The sequence below is a fragment of the Artibeus jamaicensis genome, unplaced genomic scaffold, assembly GCF_021234435.1.
Source record: "Artibeus jamaicensis isolate MK-2021 breed Jamaican fruit bat unplaced genomic scaffold, CSHL_Jam_final contig_373, whole genome shotgun sequence".
Classification (NCBI taxonomy): domain Eukaryota; kingdom Metazoa; phylum Chordata; class Mammalia; order Chiroptera; family Phyllostomidae; genus Artibeus; species Artibeus jamaicensis.
Genome location: NW_026521807.1, coordinates 3,676,184 through 3,699,059, shown reverse-complemented (window position 1 = coordinate 3,699,059; position 22,876 = coordinate 3,676,184). Strand labels below are relative to the sequence as shown.

General features: G+C 35.9%; 1 protein-coding gene across 2 annotated transcripts in view; it reads right to left on the bottom strand.

Moving 5' to 3' along the window:
- The window catches only part of JMY (junction mediating and regulatory protein, p53 cofactor), a 97,590-nt gene that overhangs the window by 14,633 nt on the left and 60,081 nt on the right, over window positions 1-22,876 (bottom strand). For both annotated transcript variants that reach the window (XM_053664442.1, XM_037130775.2), the window contains exons 4-7: window positions 16,548-16,717; window positions 6,247-6,412; window positions 5,896-6,083; window positions 4,035-4,121 (exon numbers count right to left, since the gene is read on the bottom strand). In XM_053664442.1, coding sequence (XP_053520417.1) covers window positions 4,035-4,121; window positions 5,896-6,083; window positions 6,247-6,412; window positions 16,548-16,717 — 611 coding nt within the window. The remainder of the gene's footprint in view (window positions 1-4,034; window positions 4,122-5,895; window positions 6,084-6,246; window positions 6,413-16,547; window positions 16,718-22,876) is intronic.

Here is a 22,876-nt window from a genome sequence, read left to right as displayed (position 1 = left end):
ACAGATAAAGAGCTTCTTAGGCAAGAAAAAACTAAAGGAGTTCACCATCATCAAACCTTGATTATATGAAATGTTAAGAGGAGTTACTTAAGAAAAAGAAGATCAAATCCATGAACAATAAAATGGCAATATTTATTGCCATACTTATTGATAAATCTAAAAACTAAACTAAGCAAACAAGAAGAACAGAGATAGATTCATTGATGCAGAGAACATTTTTATGGTTGCCAGATGGGAAGAGGGTATGGAGAATGGTTGAAGAAGTGAGAGGATTAAGAAATGCAAATAGGTAGTTAGAGAATAGCCATGGGGATGTAGTATACAGTACAGGAAATGGAGTACACAAAGAACTTACACAGAAGACCCATGGAATGAACAATGGTGGGGGGATTGCCTGAGGGAGTAGGGGTTGCTGGGTGAAGTGAGGCAAAGGGGGAAAAACTGTGGTAACTGTAATAGCATAATCATTAAAATATAAGTTAAAAATGCTTCTTTAGCCTGTGAACCAGACAATCACGGTTTGATTCCCAGTCAGGGCACATGCTGGGGTTGCAGGCTGGTTCCCTGCAAGCCAGTTCTCAGCAGGCGACACATGAAAGGCAACCGTACATTGATGTTTCTCTCCCTCTCTCCTTCCATTCCCCTCTAAAGATAAATAAATAAAATCTTTAAAAAAATGCTTCTTTACCAAGGCAAAGACTTACATCAATAGAATCGAATACAATGCTCAAAAAAATACCCACACAAATATAATTAACTGATCTTTAGCAAGGAGCAAAGGCCATTCAATGGAGAGTGGACAGGTTTTTCAACAAATGATGCTAGAACTACTAGAAATCCACATGCAAACAAAAAAAAGTTTATCCTCAGACCGTACAACCTCCAAACTCACACAAATATTAATTCAAAATGGATCACAGACCTAAATGCAAAACTATAAAGCTCCTCAAATATAATTAGGAAAGAAATATGATGACTTTTTAGATAGAACATCAAAGGTACAACCTATGAAAGAAAATTTGGTTAAATCGGACTTTATTAAAATTAAGAAGTTTTGCCCTGTGAGAGGTATTCAAGCAAATGAAAGGACAAGGCATAGATTTGGAGAAGATATTTGCAAAAGACTTTTCTGATAAAGGACTGTTATAAAGTGTAAATTTTTTTTTAAGATTTTATTTATTTACTTTTAGACAGAGGGGAGGGGAAGGAGAAAGAAAGGGAGAGAAACATCAATATGTGGTTGCCTTTCATGCGCCTCCTACTGGGGACCTAACCTGCAACCCAGGCATGTGCCCTGATGGGGAATCAAACTAGAAAACCTTTGGTTTCCACACTGGCCCTCAACCCACTGAGCCACACCAGCCAGGGCAAAAAAGATTCTTTAAACAATTTTTTAACGTCCCAGTTAAAAAATGAACAAAGGATCTGAACAGACACTTCACCAAAGAAGATATACAGATGGCAAATAAGTATCATGAAAAAGTGTTCAATGTCATATGCCATTAGGAAATTGCAAACTGAAACAACCATGAGATACCATTACACATCTATGGTTATGGCTAAAATCCAAAACACTGACAACACCAAATGTCAGTGAGGATGTAGAGCAACAGGAATTCTTACTCACTGCTGTGGGAATGTAAAATGGTACAGTTCCTTTGGAAAACAATTTGGCAATTTCTTACCAAATTAAATATTCTTGCCATATGATCCAGCAATCATGCCCCTTGGTATTTACCCAAGAGTTTAAAACTTATGTATGTACAAGTATCTGTATGATATCGACAAGAGCTTTACAAAATTTCCAAACCTTGGAAGCAACCAACAGTAGATGAATTCATAAACTGTGGTACATCCAGGCAACAGAATATTACTAAGTGCTAAAAACAAATGAGTTATCAAGTCATGAACACATTAAAGAACCTTAAATGTGTATTACTAACCTAATAGCCAATAGCCAAAAGCTACCTATTACATGTTTCCAATTAAACATTTTGGAATAAATAACTATGGAGAGAGTAAAAATTACCAGTGGTTTGGGGACAGAAAGAGAGATGCACAGAGAATTTTTAGGGCAATGAAAATATTCTGTATGATACTACTAATGGTGAATTCATGTCATCATACATTTGTCAAAACCAACAGAATGTGTACACCAGGAATGAATTCTAATGTAAACTATGAACTTTGGGTGATAATGATGTATCAGTGTTGGTTCACTGACTGTAACGAACATACCACACTTGTGCTGGGTTTTGGCTAGTAGAAAAGCTGTACATGTGTATTTTATGCCAAAAGTACTCCAAATTATACAGTATGTGCATATATATAATGAACTAATGCTAATGCCTATAGTTAAAACATTTTAAAATTCAGACTTCCACCAAGATGGAGGTGTAGGTGGAAATACTATGTTTTCTCGTACAACCAAATTTAAAAACAACAAAGTTTTAGCAACAAAAATGCAGCCAAATCACAGAAAATTGAAATATACAGAAGTCTGACAACAACGAACCCTTCAGCCAAACTGATAAACCGGCGAAGGAGTGAGCAGTGAGACGGACCTCTCAGGCCCCAGCAGCGGGAAGCAGCAGAGGGACTGCCATTGTCCCTCTCTGACCCCGCCCCCACATACAGTGTCACAAACCAGCGACCTGAGTGGCCCTGCCCTGGTGAACACCTAAGGTTCTACTCCTCATAAGGTAACAGGTGCGAATAGAGCAAAACATTATGGCTCAAGAAAAACTCAAAAGCCCCAGAGCCTATAACGATAAGTGCTAAAGAAATAGCCAAACTTTCAGATGCACAGTTCAAAACACTGGTGAGCAGGATGCTCACAGAACTGGTTGATTTTAGTCACAAATTAGAGGAACATATGAAGGCTAAACTAATTGAAATGAAGGGAAATGCACAGGAAACCAATAGGGATGGAAAGGAAACTGGGACTCAAATCAAGGGAGTGGACCAGAAAGAGGAAAAAAATGAGCAAACAGAAAAGGATGAAGAAACAAGAATTCAAAAAAATGAGGAGAGGTGAAGGAACGTCCAGGACATCTTTAAACATTCCAACATCCGAATTATAGGGGTACCCGAAGGGGAAGAGGAACAGCAACAAGTGGAAAACTTATTTGAACAAATAATTAAGGAGAATTTCCCCAATATGGCAAAGGAAATAGACTTCCAGGAAATCCAGGAAGCTCAGAGAGTACCAAAGAAGTTGGACCCAAGAAGAAACACACCAAGGCACATCATCATTATATTAGCCAAGATTAAAATGAAAGAGAGAATCCTAGAAGCAACAAGAGCTAAGGGGACAGTCACCTACAAAGGAGTTCCCATTAGACTGTCAGCGGATTTCTCAAAAGAGACCTCACAGGCAAGAAGGGGCTGGAAAGAAGTATTCCAAGTCATGAAATCCAAAGACCTATAACCAAGATTGATCTATCCAGCAAAGCTGTCATTTAGAATGGAAGGGCAGATAAAGTGCTTCTCAGATAAGGTCAAATTCAAGGAGTTCATCTTCACCAAGCCCTGGTTATATGAAATGTTAAAGGGACTTATCTAAGAAAAAGAAGATAAAAAAGATGAACAGTGAAAGGACAGCAAACTCACAATTATTAAGAACCACACCTAAAACAAAAGCAAACTAAAAGGACAGCTAGATCAGGAGTGGAAACATAGAAATGAAGATCTCAAGGAGGGTTAGCAACAGGGGAGTGGGAGGAGGAAGAAGGGGGGAGAATATACAGAAAATAAGTAGCACGAATGGTAGGTAGAAAATAGATAGGAGGGAGGGCAAGAATAGCATGGGAAATATAGAATCTAAAGGACATGGTCATAAACTAAAGGGGGGAATGGTGGTAGAGGGGTGTACAGGGTGGAGGGGAATGAAGGGGGGAAAATGGGACAACTGTAATGGCATAATCAATAAAATATATTTAAAAAAACATTTTAAAATTCTCTATAAATTCTGTTCACTTTGATACATGTAAAAACTGAAGTTTTATTTCAAGTGTTCAAGAATCCAAACTTACTAGTTGTACTGTGTGATGGGTTCTATATTCCTCTTCACTCCGAAGGCGCTGCTGGAATTTTTCATTGTGTTTTGCAATACAAATTTCCTATAAATGCATTAAATGTTTTAATATAAGTGAAACATATTTAATATAATCTAGTGACTTTACAACGTATTTTTTTGACCATTAGATGCACCCAGGCTTTAGAGGAGGAAAGTAGAAAAAAATTTTGAAGCAAAAATTGTGGTAAAAGATTTAGTAACATAAATAACATAGTATTTCACCAATGTAAATGTAAACAGAACTCAACAGCAGCATTAACAACCATTATTCCTCCCAAATTTGGGGGGAGGGAGTGCTTCTCATAGTCTGAAAAATATGGCACATATATTTAACTTATATTAAATAAAATCCAGTGATTACTTGACAAAGTTAAATTTTAATCTTAACATATACCTACATAGCAAAATACCAAGTGAACCACCTCTGGTTTCTTATTAGGAATTCTGAAGCTGCATAAGCCAAATCACGAAGATCTTAAAAAGATTCTTCTATGAAACTATTAAAACTTCTCTGACTCTCCTCATTTCTCTTATTTTTTTTTTTGAGGGAGAGAGATGGGGCAAGGTAGAGTGGAAGGGAGTGTCCTTATAGAATCTCAAAAGTCTCTTGCAGCTCTCAAGTCCATGGCCAGAAGATTCTAAGTCTTACTGTACTCTTTAAACTGTCTGGGAAGAAAGGATATACAACTCTTGGCTTAAAGGTTGTATTCTTAAACTCTCTTTGATGAGTTAAAGAACATGATTTTGCCCCAAATAGTTTAATCCATATCATAAAAATCTCAAAACTTCTAGGCACAGACTTGAGAACTAAAAGAAACCTTAAAGACCACAATGTCAGAATTATAAAGAAAACATAGGTATGCTGCTTCTAATCACATGAAAATAACACGGTAATAAAATGGGATACATGTGCTTCTTTAACAAATAATGCACTATTATCTGGCAACTTTCTGGTGGCACTCTGCCAAGTCTTCATTTTCTCTGCGTCCCTTTGGAAAAGTCCTCCACATAAAAGGGTTTATATTAGTTTCCAACACTATCAGAGCTATACCAAAAGATTACTCTTCTAATCAGAGAAAGGCATTTAAGGAATAACCTTTGAAGCCAGTAAATTATTTTTTAAAGCAACTGTTATATTATATTCTTTACCCACACTAGGTTAAATTTGTTGATCGTGAAATGAGCCTGTCTAAGGTAGTCTCCAGGGGAACAAAGGTAGTATTATATAGTGACATGATATGGTGATATAAAGACTCAAGCTTCCAAGTCATACAGACCTAAGACAGAATCTTACCTTGCCCCATACTAACCACTTTTGGTTGGGTCATTTATTTAACTGCTATGTCTTGGTTTCCTTGGTTATGAGAATATAGGTCCATAATCCCTTATCCAGAACAGAGGTGAGATGAGTTTTGAAATTAAGTTTTTTCCAGGTTTTAAAAAGGTGATATCATATATTACCAAATAACTCCAGCAGGATCTGAAGCAGCACCCCATAATAATTTACTTCATTTAAAGGGAAGGGAATTTAAGGGGGAAAAAGGGGAGGGATTTGGAGGAACAAATATGAAGGACACAGGGACAAGAACTAAGGGGGGTGGAAATGGGAGGGAGGTGGGGAGCATGGGGCGGGGGAGGCTGGGATGGGAGAAACAGACAAAAAACTGTACTTGAAAAATAACTAAATAAAATTATTTTTTAAAAAAAGTAAGTATCAGTGACAAAGTAGGACTATCAGCTATGGATCAAGGATTAGGTAACAAATGCAAGAATTAAAATTAAGATTATATATTCGATAAATACATAACCTATTATACCTTTTTATTTCTGAGGTAGGCTTTCTTGGCTGAAACCCGTCCACGTCTTGCTTCCAGCTGGCGTGCTTTCTGCTGAAGTTTCTGCAGCTCTTCTCTCTGTGAGTGCACCGACGCTGCCATCTCTTCCTTCTCCAGCATGGCCTCCATGCTTTCATAAGTGTCATAGTACACCACTTCATCTCTCTTTTCTGATACAGAACAGCAACAAAGGGTAATGGTTAGGTGCACGGACTGTAGAAGACAGAACAGGGTTTTAATCCACGTACTGGCTCTGTCACTTTAGGAAAAGCCATTATCGCTTATAAAGTATTCAATCTTCTGTGGACTTATGTGGCTAAATGTACACAATACCTGATATAAGTCTTTTGATGCTTTCCAGTTGTGCTGTCAATAGTAACTCTTCACACTTCAAGATTTCAAACTGTACTTCATACAACTGAAGTTGCAGATCATAATAATCAGCTTCTAACTGATCCAATCGGGCTATGGCTTCTGTACCACCCTGCAAACTCTGCATCTGCATTAAAAACAACATAACATTTCTTGTTGGTGGGGAGAAGAAAAAATCACATTTTAAGTTATAATTAGAAATGAAAACTAATTAGACAGGATATATCCATAAAGCAACTATTCTAAGAAAGAAACTTATACACAAGAATGAAGATTTTTTAAATGATATAAAACAGTAATAATTAAAACATATGGTTTGAAAAATAATTAGGCAAACTTAGTAAAAATAAGATCTTAAAATCTTGTTTATGTTACAGCTCATCCATATTTAGGATAATAATATTTGTCCTGACATAAATATTAATGGTGTCCCTTTCACTCTCAAAAGTGGTTGCCAGTTATGCACTTACCCTTTTCATGTAAAGTATACGAGTAGGATTAGGCCATACTCAGTTATAACAGAGGGGTAAAAGTTTGGTCAACCTCACATATCCAGGGCTTTGTTTTTTCTTCAAGGTCACAGCCTGGCTAGCTGCTAGGATCTTTTGACTGGAGAACAAGGTGAGTAGATGTGAGTTGGAGCAGCATGACAAATGCCTTCTGCGGAAATCCTTACAAGCTACATGATGATCACTATTAGTATCAAGTAGATGAGGCTCAGGGTCCTACAATGAAACTATGGTGGGATTTTCAGAAATTTCTGCGCATGTCTCATGAAATGGTGGGTGGTCTTGCATGAGACTTGTTTGGTTGGTTGATTGGTTTTTAGTCTTGAAGTGACAAGGAAAAGATATTTTGCCAGGCATCAGAAGAAAACCACTGTAGGGGAAAGTATAAATCAGATAATGATACCTAACACCACTAGTTCCATATATTCCTATTTGGCTCTGTGGAGAAAGATAGGTACAAGAAGCAGCTTTTCATGCATCTGTAAGGTGGGAAGTACAGGCATGGTTTTCTGGTGTGAGAGAATAAGCATTCATTCTTCCAAGAACAGTTCTTATAAGACCATGGCATCACCACTTCCAGAGTTTAAAGGTTCATGCTTAGAAGTCCAGGAGACTTGTGGCACAGGTATCAGTTTTCTGGGAACTAGAAGCATTGGTTCAGGTGGCATGTCAGGGAGTGACTACCAAAGGAAGCGAGGAAAGAACAGAGGGGAAAATGAGAGAAATCTTTTAAGAGCTCAAGTGACACATCACCTAGGGCTTCCAGAATACCAGCAACATACTTGACTAGTAGTTCTGGGTGAGCCATAGCATCAAAGACAATGAATCCTTATTGCTACAAAATAATTCCTCTGGCTAGTGAGGTTGGTGAAACACATTGACGCATACAAAGAGTATTTTTAAATAAGATTTCAGCCTTCCTTTATATTATAGATATCCATACAGTGCTATCCAATCATTTTAATGTTTTTGTCTTCATATACAATTTCCAGTTCCTTTCATAAAAAGTTGGAACTGCAAAGCAACAGTTAGGCTGTTGTCTAAATGTGCAACAGTATACATTTTTAAATAACCAAATGAATTAAATACAGTGCTATTTAATAAAAGTTATAAAGATTTTATAAATAAATATTTAATAACTTATGTAAGTTGTCAGTCAGTGATCCTGCAATATTAGGAAGTATGTTATGAGCAACAAACAATAAATATAGAACAAATCCCAAATGGGTTTAATTATGGTGGCTCATGGGAGAGAATTTTTACAAAATGAAATCCTGATGCTTTTGTCCTAAGTCAAAAGGAATCTAGGAGAGACTTCTTTCCTCAAACCCCTAATCTCACTTTATTTTTTGTTTTTACCCTCACCCAAGAACACACTTACTGACTTCAGAGAGAGGGGAAGGGAGGGAGACAGAGAGAAACATTGATATGAAAAACATAGATCAGTTGCCATCTGTATGTGCCCCAACCAACTGGAGACTGAACTCACAACCTAGGCATGTGCCCTGGCTGAAAATCAAACCCATGCCCTTTTGGTTTGTGGGATGACACCCAACCAACTGAGCCACACCAGCCAGGGTTACTCTCACTTTTAATTACAAAGATCTCTTTATATACTGTCTTGGGGCTCTTTTATGTCTGGAGACCAAAGCCCCAGGATGCATCTTCCTCTGTTATCTGCACCCACACCCTCTGTGAGCACAACATGCAAATAGATAAAATATGTAATGTTAGAAGGCTTTATTCTCTAAGTGGGAATTATAATCAGTAAAGCCTTAATATGAATCAGTCTAAAAGCCTTCATCTATGATCAGTTCTCCAGTGATACTTATTCAGGTCCAGCCCTGGCTTGTTAGTTCCATCTTTACTTTGATACTTCTAGTTCTTGTCAGCTAGAAGTGACCATCATCTGCCATGTTTTGACACTGGGCTAAGGTTTACCCTACCACTCTCCTATCTAATCCTTTGACTAGGGAGGGAAGTTCAAAGTCCCCTGTTGGCATACCTTTCCATGGTCAAATGCCTCAAAAACACTGGAGATGCACAGTGATACCATAATACAGCGAATATCAAATAGAAAACTAAGAAAAGGAAAAAGGTATTCTCTAACAAAAGTGACCTCACCCCCAATTTTCTGGTTGAGTGACTTCCATTCAGAACAAGAGAGAGTTCAGAGGTATATTTGCCATGGCAGGGTTAAAAGGAGACAAAACCTCATCAGAGACAGAAGTACAGACAAGGAATCTGTTTAACACCAGCCTCTGAGAGAACAAACAATAGGGCAGTGGTGGGCCTCAGGAAAAGTTAAGGGGTTGTGGAAAGGGCTTTCATGGGATAAGCTAAGAAGAAGGGCATAAAAGACAAGTCAGGGAAATCGGGAGGGCAAAACAGTGCTCTCAGGTTTATCTAAACTTCAGCACAGACGTGATATCTTCAGTAAAAGATATGAAGACATAGGTAGCAATGGAGCAAAGGCTACATTGCTCCAAATCTCTTCCCTATAACATTTGAAATTTCCAAACTGCTTTTTCCCTGGTACCTAACTCAGCTGACAGCCCCAGAACTAAGGGAAAGGGAAGCCAGAGTGGAAGAAGCACTAATTCTGGACAATGGAGCTGGGCAGAGAGGGCAGGTGCCATAGATGAGACATCTTTGTTATACCTGGAGGCAGTGCTTCCCCAGACAAGAAGGAAGCCCGAGGAATAGGCTAAGTGCAAAAAATAAAATAAAATCATTGCCAATGAAAACTGCTACGTTGAAATTTTACTCAGCTCAATTTTCGCCCTCCTAATCTTTTGATACTAGGCTATCCAGACACCAAAGCAAACTGTGACTTTCTAATGTAAGTAGTACAGGTAGTACTACCAATGTTGAAACTAGTCCCAATTCTCCCATTTCCTACAAGGGTGGTGGTCTTTCCACTAGACAAAAGTGGGGAGCATCATTCCAGTAACTATGAAAAAGGAAACAAAGAGGTATTGTTTTGCAGTAAATCTAGCAAGAAACTGAAATACATGAACTACTAGTTGACGTCTTATATCCACATAAGTACATCATACACTACTGACCCCGCAGATGATTGTTCATTCCCCCCATGTACAATAAAGATAGTTTTCACGCGTACCTACTTTACTGACTGTACTATACCATACAAATAAACAGAAAGCAATTTATATGAGTTAATTATGCCTGTCTTGTCTTTCACCCCACTGTGCTGGAAAACCCCTCGACATGCAAGGGTCTGTGAAATAACAGAACTTACAGAATATTGTGGGTTGAGCCAACACAGTAGCCAACAAATACTGAGTACCCACCACTGTGAGAACATGGCAGTAAATAAGAAATGATGCAAGGGTTCAGATTAGTTAATAAAACCATGCACAGCATAAGAGAAATAACATTAAAGGCAAGCTTCACAAACACTCGATCAAGATGAGGTTTTTTACAGAAAGAAATAAGGAACTCCTACCCTTTGTGACAACATGGATGGAACTGGAGAGCATTATGCTAAGTGAAATAAGCCAGGCAGTGAGGGACAAATACCATATGATCTTACCTGTAAGTGGAACCTAACCTGTTGTGGACAGCTCTGCCTGGTTTCAGGAATTGTAACTACCCCCACCACCCACCCCGTGGCTAAGGATGAATGGGTGACCTCCAGAATGCAAGCCACAGGAGACAAAGCTTGTCTCTGGTAGCAAACACTGCCTCAGTTTCCTCCTGCCCCCAAAGCATGTTAGGAAGTCAGAAATGGGTAACACCCCTCAAAGGAGAAGCAACCTAAGCCAGACTCAATCACTTGGGAGGCCATCATGGAAGGACTCGGGGAAGGGGGGGGCTGCAATGGACCCTTGCCCTCTGGCTATGTGATGTAGCCTGAGTCCCCTTGTCCTCTGGGAGAAGCGCTTCCTGGCTCTAATCCACTTAAGCCTGAATACCTAATGGGGAGAGGTACAGCTCCTTGCTTGCCAGAGCAGATCCTGGGGAAAAATCTGGCATCACAAAGACTTCCTGATAAACCTGTGAAATCTGCTCTGCTAAGAGTGCTTTCATTCATATGTTAAGGGTCCGACCAGGAAACCCTAAAGTTTCTGCAAAACCTTCTTCCTGACAGACACTGACTCAGACTAAGCCCTCAAATTTCTTTGAAATGTTATCTACTGTTTGATCCTTGCTGCCCTGTATTCCTGTGCATTACAACCCAATAAAAGTCCCTGAAGGAAGGGGCTTGAGGCCCTTCCCTTTTGAGGGATCAGTCACCTCTCCTCCCCAAGCAGATCTTGTCTTGGTAGTGTTCTTTCATCCATGGCAGATGGGGGGACTTGCAGGAAAAGTCGCCCCCACACTAACCAATAAAACAAACAAATGAGCAATCTAGAACCAGAGACTTGGAAATAAAGAACAAACTAATTGTGACCAGAGGGGAAGGGGGAGAGGGATAATGGGGGAAAGAAAGGGAAGAGGAAGGAAAGGAACACAAACAGAAAACTCATGGGCACAGGCAAGGGGGGACGGACTATGAGAGTGGGGAGGGTGGGGGTGAGCAATGGGAGAAATGGCAGGACAACAGTAAGTGAACAACAATAAAATTTTAAAAAAGGTCTTCATGCCTTTAAAATTATAACATATATACAGAAAAATATGTAGATAATTTAGAAACTGAAGGACAGTGTAAATAAAAATAGCCTATTATCCCACACACAAAAAAAGACTAGCCCTTTTATATGGAAAGATGGAAAGAACATGAGACTTAGAACCAGTCAAAACTGGGGTTTCACCAGTAACAGCTGCACAAATACTGACGATGCATACAAGCTAACAGAATTATTTAAAATTCCACATTTCAGATATCTTTAAAAATGGAAAATATCCACAATTTCTAAACCTGATCTCACAATCCATTTGAGAAGATGATTTGAAATGATATGAGTCCCTATTTATTCCATTTAATGTAAATATCTGTATGTTTTATCACTGGAATACTAACACTTGTCTGGTAGTTATATGCCCTAAATTGGCTTTCAAAAATCTGAAAAACTGAGAATTCTGAAACATACGTGGCTTTAGGGTTTCAGATAATAGCTTATGGGCTTACAGCATAAAGGGTTATGTCTGACAATTAAAGAAGATAATATATATAAACACTAAAGACAAGGCCTGAAACATTTAAAACTTTTATATTTATTTTGTTTGTAACCACTATTAAAATGTGGCTTAGATAGCTAAAGGAGAATTTCATATTTAAGTAATATTATAGTTTTTAGAGTGGAACCTAGCCTTTTGGATTTAGAAGCTTTGAAATTTCTAATGTGCAGATATGAAACACTCTATCTGCTTATTGATAAATAAATCAAAAACACAAAAGTCAGCCTCTTTGCCTCAACAAGCACCCCAGATTCATAACCTATGTTCTTTTTGGAAAGGCCCATATGAAATTCAAATAAACATTTTAAGCATGGAAACTATATTTTTCCCACCTTTGTATTCCCTTCCAAGATACTTGATACATACATCAGAATACTTGATACACAGGTCAGAATGGTAATACCTAACATTTATTTTTGAGTTCTCACTTTATGCCAGGCACTTTGCTAAATGATTTATACATATTAACTCATAAGTCTCCTAGAAGGCATATATTTTTTATATTTTACAGAGAGTTTAAGTAATTCGCTTAAGGGGAAATCTGTAACTCTGTCCAATATAGCAGCCACAAGCCACATATGCCTATTTAAATGAAATAAAATGAAAAGTTCTGTTCCTATGACACATAAGTCACAATTCTGTTCCTCTGTCACATAAGTCTCAATACACATGTGTCTAAGTAGCTAACCTTATTGGAAAGTGCAGATATAGAACATTTCAATCACTGAAGGAAGTCCTGCTGCATAGGTATCTCTATATCATTAGCTTATGCCCGCTACAGCACACTGTAAATGCTCAATAAATACTTGATGATTTAAATAAACTGACCCAGAAGGCTATAATCTTAATTAATAATTTAGCCGCATGCTTTTAGGAGAAAGACAAAATAATGAAATAGAAGGAACTAGCCTCAGGATTATGTGTGTGTGTATTTTGCTCAATGTTACAGATGTTTATGTATGTTCACAGAGATGACTTCAGAATCACAGTTTTTAAAAAATGAATGGCAATGGTTAAAATTCTTTGCCAAGACAAATTAGCACACTGATACATTTTTAGAACTTTCAACCAGAAACATTGAAATCCAGAGGGTTTTCTGGTTAATTCCCCATTAACCAGAGAACATTGTTAACAGAAGATAACAGTCCACAAGTTAATTGAGACATAACTATTTTCTATGATTTGTTTCATGATGGCACCTTAATTTTAGTATCTCTTATTTCAATCAACATCTACAAAGAGAATCCCTTATTTCACAATCCTAACCCTATGTGATTATATGTAACTTAGTCTTATCCAGTGGTTCAAAATGTATCTTTTATGATCTGTAAATAATAAAAATCCAAAAGTAAAGATGTATTTGGATACTTAGATTGTGCTATTGTTTTTAAATCTGGATTGATGTGGAGTATACTATTGAAAGAATGGAAGAAGGTAATCACAACTAATTAAACTCACCCTTTTAAAAGTATTAGGCCAAAAAGACATTGGAATTTTCAAGAGTTTTCGATGGGAAAGTCTGAATACCAGCAGACAATATGGTAAGAGGCTCAGGTACAGACAGATGATCTGGGAACCTACCAAGTTTGTGCAAAGCTGTGCATGGGTACATTTCTCTGAATACAGGGTTCCCAGCTTTAAAGTTATCAAAGGGGCAAGTAGTCTGTTACAATAAAGACTCAGTAACAGTTAAAAAGGACACAGATTAAAAGGCATTGTACTTATTCTTAAGTACTAGTTGGTCTAGTTAAAGAAAATTTAATAAGTTAAACAGAATTTTGCTTGCACAGGTGACATTTAATATTTTAGCATTAATTTAGAAATTCTGTTTCCAAGTTTAGCATTATACTCATGGCAAATATTACTCAATTATTTTCAATTTAATTTTTTAATAATAAATTTTATTTAGTTACTTTTCAAGTACATTTTTTTAATCTATTTCTCCCATCCCACCCCCCGCCCTGTCTCCCCCAATTTAATTTGTTTTTAATTTTTAAAGTGTTTTGTCACATCATGAAGAAGTTTTTTTGTCTTTAAAACAACCTAAGGAAACATAACATAATGACATTTTTAAAAGAAAAGTCTCCCCATTAACTTAAATCATAGGGTAATAATGTATTATAAAGCCTTTGCTGGCAAATTTGTTTGGGATGGGCATAATAACTGACATTTGTTCTCTTTCTCATGAGTAATGTGGTCACCTTATATCAATGCTAATAAAACTGGTAGAGTACATCATCACAGATACATATAAAAGACACAATGCATATATTATATACACACACAAGCATAAACCTGGCAAGAATGACTGACAGTTTTACCAAAACCTTTGAAGAATTCAAACACAATACAGAACATTAAAAAAACAGACTATGAAGGAACAGGATGGCCTCAGGGAAAATGAACCCACAGGTAATCACCGTGCAGAGTCTCAGGCCTATTCCAGCCTCACCCTTCCTCTACCACCTAGCCAGTTCCAGTCAGAACAATGTTCCTGCAGTGAGCAAGTGGTCAGAACTCTCACCCTCAGCAGCTCTTTTGGGTACGCTATGTTGTTAGTACAACTCATTATCAACCTGGTTAGAGGAATAAAGCTACCTCACAGGCAGGCAATACAGTGCTAGGATTTTAAGTTTTTAAAGTTTTGGAATTTTAAAAAAATTGAGACAGCTCGTAACATAAAGAGAAAACTAACTAGGAAAGGAGACTGAAATAGAAATGCCTTAGAGGAACATGAGATGAAATCCTTGTAAAGAGATTCTGCATATGAAATGAGAGAAGTTACAGGGCAAGACAAGCTCCAATTTTACCTTTCAGAACAGTACAAAATAAATTGTAAAGGAAAAATAAAACTACAATTTAAAATTCATTCACAAAAAGATTTCCTTCTAGAGCACAGCCATGATACGTTATAGAGTAGCTCATGAACCATTTTTTAAATAAGAGATAAAATATGCACCTTTAAAAATGTCAATGAGAACTATCTTGGTATTCCTGCTAAACCCTAAAGGTTTCATAAAGCTATATTAATAAAAGCAGGGATAATATTCTGTTCTTCTCTACAGACAAAAATGTACTACTTTAACAAATATGCAATCAATGCTTTAAAAACCAATATAGTCAATCAACAGAATGAGAGCAAATATTTATAAATGATATATTATTTGATAAAAGACTTGTATCTAGAATATACAAGAAACTCTTTCAAATTAGTAACAGAAAAACCCAACTTAAAAATGGGCAAAAGATTTGAATGTCTACCCAAACAAGCTATCTAAAGTGGTCTACAAGCACACAAAAAGATATTCAACATCAATGCCATCAGGGAATGTACATCAAAACCACAGGATACCATTTCACACCCATCATGATGGCTACAATGAAAAGACAAATTATGAGAAGTATTACTGATAATGTAAAGAAAGATGTAGAGAAATGTTAACCTTCCTACAGTGCTAGAGGGAATGTAAATGGTTCAGCTGCTTTGGAAAACAGACTGGCAATTCCTCAAAAGGTTAAAGTTTCACACCTAGGTATATACCAAAATAAATAAAAAACTTGCACATGAATAGTAGCATTATTCCTAACAGCTCCAAAAGAAGAAAGAACCCAAATGTTTATCAAATGATGAATGCACAAAATGTGGTATAATCAGGTAATAAAGTGTCACAAAAAAGAGGCAGAAGGGGAGAGAGGAGGAGGAGAAAAAGGAAGAGAAGGCAGAAGAGGAGGAGGAAAAAGAAAGAAAATAAGCACCAATGCATGCTACAACATGGATGAAGGCTGAAAACATTATGCTAAGTTGCTAGGTCAAAAAAACATTTTCTGATTCCATTTATAGTAAAATGTCCAAAAATAGCAAATTTATAGATATTGGAAGTAGCTTAGTTGTTACCTAAGGCTGGAGGCCTTGAAGGGGGGATGAGAAATGACTACTGATGGACGCAGATTTATCTGAGGGGTTACAAAAATGCTCTACAGTTGAATGTGTTGACAGTTGCACAATTCTTTAAATACATTAAAAACCACTGAACTGTACACTTTAATTTTTTAATCCTCACCCAAGGATATGTTTATTAATTTTAGAGAAAAAGGAGGAGCAGAGTAAGAGAAAAGGGAGAGAACATCAACTGGTTGCCTCCATTAAGTGCCTGGATCAAGGATCAAACTTGCAACCTAGGTATGTGTTCTGACTGGGCAACACCCACAAAGGTAATGGTTTGAGTATAGTATAATCGAATCTAACAAAATGTTACTACTTAGGACTTCTGCTACATTTTTCTAGGTGGTGAAATTTTCTTAATAATTGTCCAAAAGCTTTGAATGTTACAGTATAATAATTTTAAAAGATAGCACAGAAATTCTGACATCAACCTCCTTTTTGTTTTAACAGTAAATTGCTGCCTGCATTCCTACTGTGATGCTGTGAAAATACCATGTGTTTCTAACTCTTCCAAATCATAGGCCCTGTCATGAGTGATACCATGTCATGGATCGGTGGGAAATAAACAGTTGCATGTAAAGTAAGAAATATGTCAGTCTTATACAAAGCTAAAAATCAAACTTAATTTTTAAAAAATTTTAATAATTTTCTGAGTTTTGTGTTACCTCTTCCTTTAGTGCATGCTTCCTCTGTTCCAAACAGATCTCCTTAGCCCTCATCATCTGCAGAGTCTCCTTAGAAACTGCATATTGGAGTTTTTCCATACGTTCAGCAGCTGCTGCCCAAGATGCTTTACCAAATTTCTTCTGATCTGCTCGCATTCGATCGTACACAGCTGTTAATAAATAATTTTTCAAAAAACACATTAAGACACACAACAATTTGATACTAAAGAATTTGTAAGGCTTAGCTTTCACTAACCAAGCACTCAAAGATAAACAGACAAATCCTACCACCATGGTAAATTACCAATAAGAGCCCTTAAATATAATTCAGCAGTATCTTACATTTTAATATCTTCAATAAAAAGTTTAAGTAATTATCCTCAAAAATAACTTTATGAAAATGAAACAGCTATCAGATTAATTTCAAAACTTTACAAAATACTTTTACACATATCTAGTGTTATTATATTTCAAAGTTCCTACAAAAACTTTATCTTCTGAAGTTTATACATTTTTCTGGGTATGTTAGTTGAAATATTCAAGATTACTTAAAATTATTTAAACCATGTGCTAAATTTATCATTTTGCCTTCTTCAACAATATTGCAATGATCTGATGTAAAAATAAATCCTAGATGTTAACATGGAGGTTATCATGTGAAGCTTAGAGTTAAAGTGGTACAAACACCAAGAAAGACACTCAACTTACCACCCAGCCCCTGCACACACCCATGCACATACACATGGAGAAAGGGAAAACATGTTAGTTTGCCACAGCAGAGGCCTAGGTCAAGATTGTAACTTCTTGACAAACCAGTAATATCTTCCTGTTAAAGAAGCTTATGACTGATAATAGTATGGTATTGGCTCATCCTGGGTTGTTACACAATTAGCCCAACCACAATCTGGTTAGTACCTAATGTCATCTTTAAGTCAGTTTACATTCAATAGTAGTTTCTCCTATATGTTCTGAGGTAAGTGATAAATATTTTGTACTGCTACTATGTCCTACCATCTTTTACAAAGTATATCTTGTAAGCTTTGCCTCAGACTTTTATGAAATCCTAATTTTTTTACAATAACACATGTACATACTTAAAAAGTAAAACTGTAGACAGCCTTATAATGAAAACAGCAGTTTCTCACAATCAGCTCTCCATCAGCTCTCCCCCACTCTTAATCCAGTGCTCAAATGCAAACAACTTCTAATTGTTTCTGGTGGTTACCTCCATATAGAAATAATGCTATTTGATTAACAGTTTTAAAAAATTATCTGTTGAGATCCTATTATGATGGATGAGAAATTTGCTTACTTAGAATCTCTTCTCAATAAGTTATCAGTTCTTTCAGTTGCTTTGTTCTTCTGTGGCTTTTACTGTGTTGGCCAAAAAGCCCATTTAGTTTTTTTCCATAAAATAAGAGACATATTTTTCCTTTTCATCAATAACTTTAAATTTGGACATTTTGAGGATACTGGCTATCTCCACATAGTATAATGTTGACTGTTCTCAATTAATGCCTCAATTTTTTTACTATCAACTTCAACCAGTCTACTCGACCACAGAGTATCACCATCCAGTGAGAAATGTCCAGCATAAAACTTCACAAACCACTTTTGATGCACTTGATCAGTTACAAGCACCTCTCCACACACTGCAAACTTTTACATTTCAGATGTGTTTTTATCTTTCATGAAATAATAAAGCATAATATGCTGAAAATGTGTATTTTCTTCAATCTTTAATATTAAAATGGCCACACAAAAATTCACCAATTTTGTGTGAATTTTTTGAAAAGCATGCTGATATGACAGCTGTTACAATATAATCTAACAAAATTGTTTCAAATGAAGTTAAAGACAAGTAAGTGCTACTAGAGCCATCTTACAGAAAAAAGATCAAATGAATCTTTTTGCCAACCCAATAAATGCCAACATATAAGAGGTAATGTTTAATTCATAATCATACTCTGTACCTCAATTTTAGGTTTCTAGTCATGTTGGTTAAATACGAAATGATTCTGCCTTTTAAATTTCTGCCCATCTTTTAAAATTGTGTTATAATATTTATGCAAATACAAGATCAATATAATAGTGCACTGCAGGAAAAGAAAATGGCAGGAGGTTTGGAGTTAGATTTTAGTTAAATTCACAATTCCAACCATAACTGACGTGTAACTTTGGCAAGAAATCTAACTGTTCTTGGTTTCAGTTCCCTTGAGTGAACAAAGTAAGGACATACAGGACCTAGGAAGAAGGCTTTTATGGGAACTGAATTGAGGATGATAGGTGTTCAAATGTCTCTCCCACTTCACAAGGCAACATTAATTGAATATATGGTCTGTTCTGTTTCTTTTCTTTCTTTCTCATGTACAACTACCACAATCATTCACATTTCTATGAAGTTATATTATTTTCAAAGTACATTTTTCATATATTATCTCTATCTGCCCACCAATCCCATAGAATAGGTAAGGTATGAATTACTAACACCTTCTACATAGATATACATATCTGAAGAGTTTGGTTAACTTAAAAGAAAGGTCACGTACCTACAGTAAGTAAAGTGAGAACAGGTACCCAATTTGCTTAAGCCCCTAGTCTACTATCTCTACCATTTTTACCTGAAACTATAATCACAGCAAATAAAACATTCTGTATACTTGCAAACAGGCGCCTCTTCTCTTGCTCCCCACTTCAGGACCATGTCTAGGGAGCACCTCCCTGTCCTAATTTAGTCTCAGGTCGTTACCTACCACAAGACCTAGACAATACTTTGTGTTCCAACATCTTTACATGGAACGCATTCTTATGTCTAATTGCTGCTCACTTCACCTGTAATCATTTCCCAACAGCTCAGGAATATAATAGGTAATGAGAAATATTATTTGTGAATAAATTGGAATACCCCTAAGAACAGTACTGGAATACCTCTAAAACAGATTTTTCTCTCCCTCTGCTGGCAAAAAAAAAAAAAAAAAAGGTTCTTGCAAAGATGACCATTTACATGATCAGGGTAACAACTCTGTAAGAATACCCTATGATGATCATTAAATGTAAAAAAAATCTCTGAAGGTGACAAGGTCCTGGTGTTTACAGGTACCATGTTAAATCTGTTTTTAAAAAACCTTAATGTTCTATATACTTGTCAGAAACAGGCCCATTTAAGATGTTTTTAAAAGCTAAGTAGTAATGTATCAAAATTGGGTTATATCTGTTTTTGTATAAGAAAAGAAATAAAATAGTGCTTTTTACTTTTCTTCTAAAAAGAGGTTACCTTCTGATTGCAAACATAAAGGAAGGCTATTACTCTCAACAGCATAAAGCCACAGAGAAATCTTCATTATGTTTCTCTTACATGGGAAGAGGAATACATGGAAAGAGGAAAACATGCAAAAAAAGAAAAGAAAAGAAAAGAAAAGAAAAGAAAAGAAAAGAAAAGAAAAGAAAAGAAAAGAAAAGAAAAGAAAAAAGATCAAGCAAACTAAGTATCTCCTCTTGTTTGGACTTCCTGCTAGAATAAAATCACCAGAACTGAGATACAAAAAATCTACAATGACTTTGAGGAAGCAATTGGAACCCTAGAATGCCACTCATCATACAAAAATGTTTTGCCTAAAATTGGAGAAACAAATTATAAAATAAGAGCAATCATTAAAAATTCCATACAACTAGAATCAATGACCTATGAACTATATATGAGAATATATACAGAATGATGGCAATTAGGTAATAAGCAAAAAAAAAAAAAAAAAAAAAACAGACACAAAGTGGTGGCATAAGTCTAATAGGATTACAGACATGGAGTTTTTTTTCCTCTAATATTCTAAATTTTCTGTAATGGATATATATATTCTTTAATCACAATACAAAAGCTTTTTTTTTAAACATTAGAAAAGAGTGCATCTACAAGGCAGTCTAAACCAAGCACAGTTTTTATAAAAATAGTTTATAGTAGGGAGTTATCTTTAAACATTAAAAAAAATTACTATTAGTATAATGTATTGTTTTTTTCTTTTTAAGAATTACCATACTGCTCTAGGGTGAATGCCTAGGAATGAGATTGCTGGGTCATATGGTAAGTATATCTTTAATTTCGTAAAACAATACAAAACAATTTTCTAGAGACACTGTACAATTTTTGCAATCCTGCCAGCAATGCAAGAAGGATTCCCATTACTCTGTATCTGGTCGGCACTTTGTATTGTTAGTATTTTTTAAATTTTCTTTTTAAGTTTATTGATTTAATTTTAATTTAATTTTATTTATGTATTATTATTATGTTTTAAAGCTTTAACTGAAGGTAGAGCCTAGATATGGGAATTTTTAAGAGTTTTCTAGGTCTGTGATTCTAATTAAAAAATTAATTGACTTTATTAGTAGGAAGAAATATATTAATATTTGCAATTGTTATTTTCATCTCAAAAATGAAGTCAGTAGAACTAGAGAAATTTCAGTACTTGGGTCTTAACTACTATACATATAACTTAGTTGAAATAGGTCATCCAGGAAGAATGCGGACATCATTTAGTAATTATCAAAATATTTACAGAATGCTAGGAAAGAGCCTAAAAGCTGAAGGAGGTAGAGCAGTAGTAACTAATTATCCTATTCTGTTTTATTTTAGTTTTCTGAACTCTTTATTTTTTTATATAATGTTTATTGTATTTTTTCCCATGCCCATTTAATCTCCTTATAGCCAGCCTCCTTCCCCAGCAATCACCACACTGCTGTCCACTGAGAGTCCCTTCTTCCTCAAGCCCTTCATTCCCTTATCTCCCCACACCTAGCTGTCATCTGCTCTCAATCTATGAGTCTAACTCCATTTTCCTTGTTAGTTCAGTTTGTTCATTAGATTCCACCTATTAGTGAAATCATATGGGATTTGTGTTTCTCTGACTGGCTTTTCACTTAGCATAATAGCCTCCAGTTCCATCCATGTTGTCACAAAAGGTAGGAAGGTATTTCTTTCTATCTACTGTGTAGTATTCCACTGTGTAGATGTACCACAGTTTTGATCCACTCATACTAATTTTAGAGAGAGGGGGAGGGAGAAACACACCAATTTGTTGCCCTACTTATTTACTATGCATTCATAGATTGCTTCTTTTATGTGCTTTGACTGGGGTTTGAACTCACAACCCTGGTGTATCAGGATGATGCTCTAACCAATTGAGCTACCCAGCCATGGCTTTGTTAGTATTTTTAATTTTAACAAATCTAATAGTCACTGTTGGTATCTCACTGTGGTTTTAATCTGCATTTCCCTAAGAACAAATGGTGTTGAACATCTTTTCGAGTGTTATTTACCATATTTATTCCCTGGTAAACTATCTGTTCAAGTGGTTTATTTTCTTACCCCCTCTATTGGATTGCTGGATTGTTTGTTGAATTTTAAGATATTTTATATATTATGGATACAAGTTCTTTGTTGACGTTATTTGCAAATATTTTCTCTTAAATACTCTTTTGTCTTGTCATTCTCTTCATAGTAACTAACAGAGTAAAAGTTTTTAACTTGGATGAAATTCATTTGATCAGTTTTTTCTTTTATGATTCAGTCATCATCACTTTTACTACTTAGAGTCTATATTTGTGGTGTCGCTGCTAATAACTTTCTGCCTACATCTAGGTTAAAAAACTTCTCTTCTATGTTTTCTTCTGGAAGTTTTACAGTTAGATCCGTTTTGAGTTCATCTTTGTATAAGGTATGAGGCTTTGGTCAAGGTTCACTTTTCCATATATGGATGACCAATTGTTCCAGCATCATTTTTTTCCCACTAATTTGCTTGGTCAAAGCATAACTGATCACATTATCATGAGTGTATTTCTGTATTCCTTAATCACTTTCATCAATTTACAAGTGTATCCCTTCCACAGTACTACACCACAGTAGCTCTACAGTAATTTGTAAAGTCAGGTAATGTGATTCTTCCAATATTCTCTTTCCAAAAACTGTTCTGGTGATTTTAGTTTCTTTGTCCTTCCATATAAATTATAACAGCCCATATAAATCTATAACGTAAAAACAAAAACAAACCTCTGCAGAAAAGCACTGTATTAAATCTACAGATCACTCTGGGATGAACTGACATCACCACTATGTTAAGTATTCCAATCCACAAACACAAAATATCTACCCATCTACTTAGGTCTGAAATTTCCTTCATCAGTATTTTGTAACTGTCAGCATACAAATCCTGTACATTTTGTTAGATTTATACCTAATATTTTGTTATTATTTAAATGTTATTATTGTAAATTTTTTATTTCCAATGGTTAATTGCTTGTATAGATAAGTATAATTCCCTTCTGTGTTGACCTTATTTCCT